This window comes from Notolepis coatsorum, assembly GCF_963971535.1.
Source record: "Notolepis coatsorum genome assembly, chromosome: 8".
Lineage (NCBI taxonomy): Eukaryota > Metazoa > Chordata > Actinopteri > Aulopiformes > Paralepididae > Notolepis > Notolepis coatsorum.
In genome coordinates this window covers 99,976,792-99,985,650 of record NC_140172.1, presented here as the reverse complement: position 1 = coordinate 99,985,650, position 8,859 = coordinate 99,976,792, and the positions used below count along the sequence as shown (strand labels likewise).

Here is an 8,859-nt window from a genome sequence, read left to right as displayed (position 1 = left end):
GTTTTAATAAAGCATTATATTGCTGAATAAACAATACTGGTTGCTTGGTTGGGTGATGATGTAGGGATAGTTTAACCAGGTAAGAATAGCTGCATTTTTATCCCACTCATTCAACAGCGACGTCTCTATGGACTCGTTTTTCTGGTTCATTATGGTTCCGGTTTATGTCACGTGACCTCATCTCCAAAGCGGAACAATTGTACGTGAACTACCGTGCTTTAGGTCGGAGATATTATTTTGTAGCACATAAAACCAATGGCGTCAGAAAGCAGTGGGGATCAATGTTGCTGCAAAGGTGTCAGAACTTGTCTGATATGTGAAACTTTTAAAGGAGAAGAACGATTTAAGGATAAACTTACGTTAACGGTAAATACTCAATTGTATGGGCGTAACGTTATATAGCTTACTTACTGTCCCTTGCCTCGTAGACAGCGCTCCATGTAGAATGATCGTCTGGAGGCTATGACTTGGTGCAAGCTCGTTTATTGACAACCTCAGTATGTAGTAACAGACAGACTCCTTCACGTTCCGTGTAACAATATATATAACTCCAGATCAATGCGCATGCCTTAGAACTACCCCTGCATCTCTTATATACTTTCGTATATGACATCTCCCCTTTTCAGCATGTTATCGCTAACATCATAGGAACATTCCAAATGAAAAGTACTATAGGCTGAACATACCTTTTTAACTTAAATCTGAGACATCATCACACATTCTGGTCTCTGTCTAAAACAATTAACTGTTTAAGCTTTCAAGTGTTATTATTATTATTAAATCACCAACCAACATTTCAACATCCAATACAACATTCCTTTTTTTTTTTTTTTTTTTTTAACATTGTACCCAAAACTCTGCACAGTCCATTTACCCGACCGATCTACAGGTCAAGTCTCTTGACTGGCTTACTCAGTCGTCCCGATCGGGTCACCGTTTGACCAGACAACGGGGTTGTAGGTGTAGCTGTAGCCACACTCTGACTGGCAGGAACAGTCTCTAACAAGGTGTGTCTGTCAGAGTGGGAGTCTGTCCCTGCGCACTCACCAGGCGTTGCTGGGGTTGGCTGCATTGCAGGCACTGGTTGGAGGTGGCGGCGGTTACGCCGCAGCTCTGTTCCTTGCTGTGTCTGGATGACGAAGGATCTCGGGGTGCTGCTCTCGCTGGAGATCACTTCTGGCAAGGACCACTTCTTGTCATGGTCCAGCTTGGAGAGTACAACGTCTCCTGGTCGCAGGGCGGGTAGGGCCCTGGCCCCATGACGGCGGTTGAAGTAGAAGGCCTGTTTAGCTTTTTCCTTCTGATCCTTCTCTCGCACAGCTGCCTTGCTGGGCCATTTTGGGGTGAGGTTTTTCTCAAGAGTGGGGAGGGTGGTTCTGAGTTTCCTCCCCATCAAGAGCTCCGCTGGGCTGTAGCCTGTGGAGGAGCACGGAGTAGACCTGTAGCTCAGTAGAGCCATAGCTGGGTCATCTTGCTTGAGGATTTTCTTTGCCGTCTGCACGGCTCTCTCTGCGTGCCCGTTGCCTTGCGGGTGATGAGGGCTGGACGTGTAGTGTTTGAAGTCCAGTTGCCTAGCCAGCTCCTTGAACTCCATACTTGCAAACTGGGGTCCATTGTCACTCACCGCTTCCTCAGGAATTCCGAATCTCGCGAACACGGCCTTCAGCAGCCTCTGAATGACTTGTGTACTGGTTGTGGAAGACAGGTGGAGTATCTCGATGAACCTAGAGTAATAATCTGATATTACTAGGTAGTTGTTGTGCTTGTACTCACAGCGGTCCATGGCGATCCTCTTCCAGGGTCGCTCTGGGAGTGGCGTGGAGAGGAGAGGCTCTTTTTGTTGAGTTCTTTTCAGTTCACAGCACACCTGGCACGACGCCACGAGCTGGCTTAACTCTGTGGAGAGACCAGGCCACCATACTGAGGAACTCGCTCTCTCCCTACATTTCACTAGGCCCTGGTGCCCTTCATGGATTCTCTGAAGGATCTCTACTCTCATCTGTCTCGGCATGACAATCCTGTTCCCTCTTAGGACAAGTCCATTTAGCTCTGACAGCTCTGATTTCACTGGGCCATAGGGTCTCGCCTCGATAGGCACCTCGACCAGGTGTTCAGGCCATCCCTTTTTTATGAGTCTGGCGACTGACAACAGTTCGGCGTCAGCTGCTGTGGCCGCTCTGATCTCGTCCATCTTGCTTGTGGACGCTGGGATCCCCTCCATTACACTAGCCACATAGCATGCCACCTCACGCTGTGTGTCCAAGTCTGCATCTGTGTTGGCCATTGGGCTGCGTGACAGAGTATCTGCGACAACCAGAGTCTTTCCAGGAGCATACTCTGCCACCGCGTTGAACCTCATGAGCCTCATGAGGAGTCGCTGGCATCGGAGAGGCACATTGTCCAGGCTGCGAGTGTTAATGAGAGGTACAAGGGGCTTGTGGTCAGTTATTAGCTTGAACTGGCCCAGTCCACTGAGGTACCGGTCGAACCTCTCGCACGCCCACACGCCCGCCAGACCTTCTTTTTCAATCTGGGCGTAGCGCGTTTCTGCTTCGGTGAGGCATCTTGAGCAGTACGCCACAGGTTTCCACTGCTCGCCATGAAGTTGAAGTAGCACGCCCCCTAACCCGTAACTGCTTGCGTCGGCAGACATGGCGGTGGGCTTGCTCACGTCGTAGAAGGCGAGTACTGGTGCTGTGGTCAACATTCTTTGATCCTCTGAAAAGCTGTTTGCTGGGCATGGTTCCATGTCCATGCATTCTTGTGCTTCAGGAGCTCATACAGCGGTTGTCCTACTGTTGAGAGGTCTGGGACGTACCTGCCGAGATAATTCACCATTCCCAGCACCCTCCTCAGCTCCTGCACATCTGTTGGCGGCGCCAGCTGCCGGATAGCCTCCACTTTTGCTGGGTCAGGCCGGATCCCGGACTGGTCGATGATGTGCCCGAGAAACCGTAGCTGACTTTGCTTGATGGAGCACTTTTCTCTATTCAGCTTCAGGCCAGCCGTCTCTATGCGCTGCATCACCTTCTCCAGGCGACTGTCATGCTCTTTTTCTGTGGCCCCATAGACGAGAATGTCGTCCATGAAGATCTCGACGCCCTCTAACCCGTCCAGGGTCTCCATCATCTTCCTCTGGAAGATTTCCGGCGCGCTTGTGATCCCGAATGGCAGTCGCTTGAAGTTGAACCTGCCAAACGGCGTGATGAAGGTGGTGAGCTTACAGCTGTCTGGGTGCAACAGGATTTGGAAGAATCTACTGGCGGCATCGAGTGACGTGAAGACTGGCCCCGCTTAGCTTTGCTGTGATCTCGTCGGTAGTGGGCAGGGTGTACTGTTCTCTTTTAACAGCCTCGTTCAGCCTCTTGAGATCCACACAGATGCGGGCTTTGCCTGTGCTCTTCAGGACCGGCACCATGGGTGCACACCAATCGGTAGGCTGTGTCACCTTCTCAATGATGCCATTCCTCTCCATCCTTTGGAGCTCCTCCTTGACCTTCTGCAGCATAGGGAGAGGTACACGTCGCGCTGTGTATACCGCGTACGGCTGGCGGTTGAAATTTTGCCATTTTTTGTCTACTTTGCTTCTGACACCATGTAGAATGATCGTCTGGAGGCTATGACTTGGTGCAAGCTCGTTTATTGACAACCTCAGTATGTAGTAACAGACAGACTCCTTCACGTTCCGTGTAACAATATATATAACTCCAGATCAATGCGCATGCCTTAGAACTACCCCTGCATCTCTTATATACTTTCGTATATGACACTCCAGAGAGGTCGTCTACGACTCTAAACGTTACCAGCTATGACGGCTTGCGCATCAAAGCACATCAGTCAAACGTTTAAAAAATAACCTCTTTATTTGGTTGTATATTGTGTAGAAGGTTGTTTCAAAGTCGACAGTTTTAAACTAAAATCCAGTTCTAAACTCATAGAAGAGATATACTAAATCTACCGTAAACACATTTGTTCTCAGGTTGTGCATAAATTCTGCTACGACCCTGTATTGAGACTAGCAGTGCGGAAAGATGGAGAGCCTCTGTCTATTCCCTTCCCGGGGGTGTTTCTGTGGGAAAACTTTATATCAGAGGAGGAGGAGAAAGAGTTGATTACCAAGATGGACCAAGATGTCTGGACCCAGTCACAGTCTGGCCGACAGAAACAGGTAATGTAGAACTAGTTTTTGAAAAATAATAATGTCCTCGTTATTGTGTAAAACTAGGACATCCTGCTTATCCAGCCTGAAGTGATTTATTCAACATGTATATTTTTCAACAATGAAAGTGATTTTGGTAGATTCATATGATAATTTTTTGGGGGAGGGGCATTTTAATCTGAGTGAGGGTCACGTCTACACTGATTCTACAATGTTACAACTACAACTTGTACACCTTACTGTAAATTGTACCTAAATTGTACCTCATCCCATTTCTGCTTTGCACTAGATAGTACTGTACATTAGTACACTGCATAGTATTGTATATTATATGGTAACTCAGAACATTGTACATATGTCTATACCGAACACTGTGACCTCTTTTTCTTTTTTTTCTTCTTCTAAATTACATGTATACTATGTTTGATACTATCTTGTCTAGCACAGTCTCTGGAGCGTAACAGTAAGAAGCATTTTGTATGAAAGTATTCTGTACTTCTGTATGACAACTATTAAAGAAACTTGAAACTTGAAACTACAATGTTCTACATGATGCTCATCCACCTGCCTTAACTTTCCCCTGTTGAAATCATCAAAACGTCTATGCTTGCATCTTGTTATAGGATTTTGGTCCAAAGGTGAACTTTAAGAAACGAAAGGTGCGTTTGAGTGGCTTTTGTGGGCTGCCCACCGCCAGCCAAGATCTGGTGCACCGGATGCTCAGAAAGACAATTTTATCCGGCTTCCAACCAGTGGAACAGTGCAACCTTGATTACCAGCCCCAACGCGGGTCTGCCATTGACCCTCACCTGGATGACTCCTGGCTGTGGGGGGAGCGGCTCGTCACTATCAACATGCTGTCTGATACTGTGATGACCATGTCCCTTGAAGAGGGTCTGGCAGGACTGGGATCTGCGGAGGAAGTCCAAGTGGCCGTGCATCTTCCTCGCAGATCACTGCTGGTGCTATACGGTGAGGCGCGTCACAGGTGGAAGCACGCCATTCACAGAAAGGATGTTCAGGCACGCAGAGTGTGTATTACTTACAGGGAACTGTCTGCAGAGTTCCTACCAGGAGGAAAGCGAGCAGAACTCGGCTCTCAACTATTGGAAATTGCTCTGAGCTTCCAGGGGACTCCTGTCTAGATGAAAATAATGAATAATGAAAAACAAGGCTATCAAAATGTACAATGGTGCATTGTAACATTTGGTTGAATATGTGTTTTGTCAATCCACCACTCAGACTGACACACACTAGTCTTGCATGCCAACTATGTCTCTTTCTTTTAGCACAGTGCCAGGGTGTCCTAGTTGATACCACGTCATAGAAAATTCAACCCTAAATTTACTTTTAAAAAGCTGATATACATGCACGCACGCACACACACATGTACGTACGTACACACATATAGAAACACAGCACAAATGTGTGTGCTTCTGAACAAGACAAAGAAGGGCAATGACCGAACAATGACAATCACAGAAATGACTGTAACTTGCTATAACTACCCATTATCAACCTCACACACATGCAGTGCAGTGGGAAGTTCTCGGACAACCTTCTCCATCTCTTTTTGTCAGTACTGAAAGTAAAGCAAAGAGAGGGAAGGTGACTACAGGAAATTGTTTATATTTAAGAAACGACCAAACACTAAGAACAAGTCGATTGAGAGGTCACCATCGGATGGCCTAATGCAAACCACCTGACGCAGGCCTCCTTTTTATTATTATTAAGTAAACAATCAAAACAGATAATCTCACTACAATTTTTTTTTTACATACGTACAAAAACAGATGATCTTCTGTCATGTGTTGTGTTGGCTATGGCTGGAAAAAGGAAATAAATCAATTCTGGTTTGTAATGAATTACTGCAACAATGGCTAAACAAATTTGTTTTTTCATTTTTTATTCACTCACCTTTATGAGGTTGAATGGAATAAACTGGAATAACTGCCATACAATGTACAGAGAGCTATGTACAACCTATGGCCATACAACTCAGTTCTGTCACCAAACCAAAGATGAGAAGGCTTGGATAGGTAAACTTTTTTTGAACACAGGCCCTATTTAAACATTGTCTGGCATGTTACAGGCCATAATCTTACTGATCGCTTTAATATTGAGAAACTGTTGATGCACCCTTGTATCCTTTTTCAAAACATGGAGCTCTCAAAAACATTGGAGTATAATCAAATGTGTCTTCATATGTTTCACTGGCAGAACTTTTACTTAAGTAATGTACCTAAATAGATTAGTAAAAACAAGATTCTTGCTCTTTACTTGAGTATTTTCATTTCAGGGAACTTCATACTTTTATTCCACTACATTTATCTGATCCCATCAGTTACTAATTACTTTGAAGAAAATTCTTTTGCATAGAAAACTTGATTGACTTTCAAATGTATCAGAGCCAGCATAATGGAAATTTCACTTTCACATAAGTCTTTCCCAGCACAGGTATGTTTTCTCTTCTATATGTTCTCAAATCAACACAGATATTTTTTACAATTTTGGACCATTATTGACTTTTTCTTTGAAAGTACTTTCATTTTGTATGGTGAAACAGCATCCAGTATCAATCTAAAATGTCACTTGTTTTCCATTTACAACCATGCACGCTTTATATAGGGTCCGATAATGGGCACTGGCTCCTACTGTATGTGAGTGTTATTGGTTAGGTATCAGGGTCAGTTCCAACCACAATAAACCAACATGAAATACACATGTTTCACTTTCACTCACTATTTGATTCGGTCAAATGTCTCCTGTTTTGTCTGTCACTCTTTTCTATATTCTCTATATAATTTAAGGACTTCATGTTGACATAAATTACTCACAGAAAACGCATCCTCTCCTGACTGAGACTAGATGGCAAACATTTATTCTACCTCCCCCCGGCCCAGATCGATTTGCAAATTAAACAAAACAACACCAATGATGATACCACAGCCAATGGCCCTGGCATAACGTAATAAGCATTTGTATAGCAGGGGGATGCTGTGGACACATCCACCTCCTAATTGATTTGCAATTGCAAAGTCTGGGAAGGAACTGGAGTACCCTATAAACATGTGAATGGGGTGATCAGTTACTATAGTAAAGTTCCTGCCATAGATGTATTTGTGGAACCTCTTTATTCCACATATCGTAGCCAAACCTTCCTTGTCCAACTGTGAATACTTCACCAGTGACAAGGTTTAAAATATAAACCCTGGAGACAATTCTACCGTAACTGTCTGTCTGTTAATCTCGCACCAAACGACCAAATCAAATTCCTTGTATGTGTAAACTACTTGGCAATAAAGACCTTTCTGATTCTGATTCTAAAACCAATGGGTTTCTCTGTTCCATCTTCCATTTTGTGGGACAGCACATCTCCTATGCCATAGGGTGCTGTACTGCCACAGGATAATATTATTATTGTTATTATTATAATCACAGGATAACATTAGGGCCTTATCTCCAGAGTAGTGCACTAACACCTCTGCTGACTTCAATAAAAGTCTTTGGACCTCCTGAAGGCTTCGTCTTGATGGTCACTACATCTCCAGACACCCTTTCTCAACAGGTAATGTAAGGGGGTTAGCAATGTGGAGAGGTTGGGAAGGAAGCGATTATAATAATTCAACAAGCTCAAGAAAGCCTTAAGCTCTGTAACATTAGTTGGGTCTGGAGCATCAACAACTGGCAGTTGGTGTGGTTGTTAGAGGTATACTGGTTCTCCAAATCCATTATTAAATTAGATTTTCAATTTGAAGATCACAAATGTATTTGATTTTCTTTACCCCACATTGATTGCTACACTGCTGTTGACTGCTATTTACAACTATGGCCACACAACTCAGTTCTGTCACCAAACCAAAGATGAATGCGTTTTAGGATATTTATTAAGATATTTTTAAGATATTTGCTCTTTACTTACTAGTATTTTCATTTCAGGGAACTTCATACTTGTATTCCACTACATTTATCTGATCCCATTAGTTACTTTGAAGAAGAAATTACATAGAAAAATGTATTGACTTTCAAATTTATCAGAGCCAGCATAATGGCAATTTCACTTTCACACAAGTCTTTCCCAGCACAGGTATGTTTTCTCTTGTATATGTTCTCAAATCAACGCAGATTTCTTTCAATTTAGGTAATTTTAAACTTTCTTTTAAAGTACTTTAATTTTGTATGGTGAAACAGCATCCAGTATTGATTGATTGAAAACTTTAACAAATTGCAGAATGGGTACAATACAGTACGGCTCAATACACAAAATTGTTAAGGGAATGCAGACCAGAGAAAGACTTTCGTCTTGTTTACATCAGGGTCCCCCATTTTCAATTCATAATGACATTTATGACATACACAACATACAGATAGATATACAGATATATATCATGACATTTATGACATACAGGTATATAGTACTGTTACATTTGTGACATACAACATAATGCAAATATACAGTACTGTTAAACAGAGATCCTAACAGAAAATACATACGAGTTTTTTTTTGTAATTTACGGTGGCCAGTTTAGAATTGCAGCCTCCCGTCTGCGTGTTGCTTTTTAACAGCCACTCTGAAGTAGTAATGTAATAAGATTCCGGTAGGGGCGGCAGTGCAACAACTTTGGATGCCACCAGAAAACAAAGAAGAAGGCCGTCTACCGGAAGTAGCGTCATTAACATGCGTGTACATTTTCCCGGGA

At 43.5% G+C, this 8,859-nt stretch overlaps 1 protein-coding gene across 1 annotated transcript; it reads left to right on the top strand.

Annotated features, from left to right (window-relative positions):
* Nucleotides 1-254: 254 nt before the first annotated feature.
* Nucleotides 255-7,416, top strand: alkbh4 (alkB homolog 4, lysine demthylase). The gene is made up of 3 exons (XM_084320138.1): nt 255-366; nt 3,980-4,168; nt 4,783-7,416. Exons 1-3 carry the CDS (start codon nt 256-258, stop codon nt 5,302-5,304), a joined length of 822 nt encoding a protein of 273 aa, XP_084176264.1. The 5' UTR covers nt 255; the 3' UTR covers nt 5,305-7,416.
* The last annotated feature ends 1,443 nt before the right edge of the window (nt 7,417-8,859 follow it).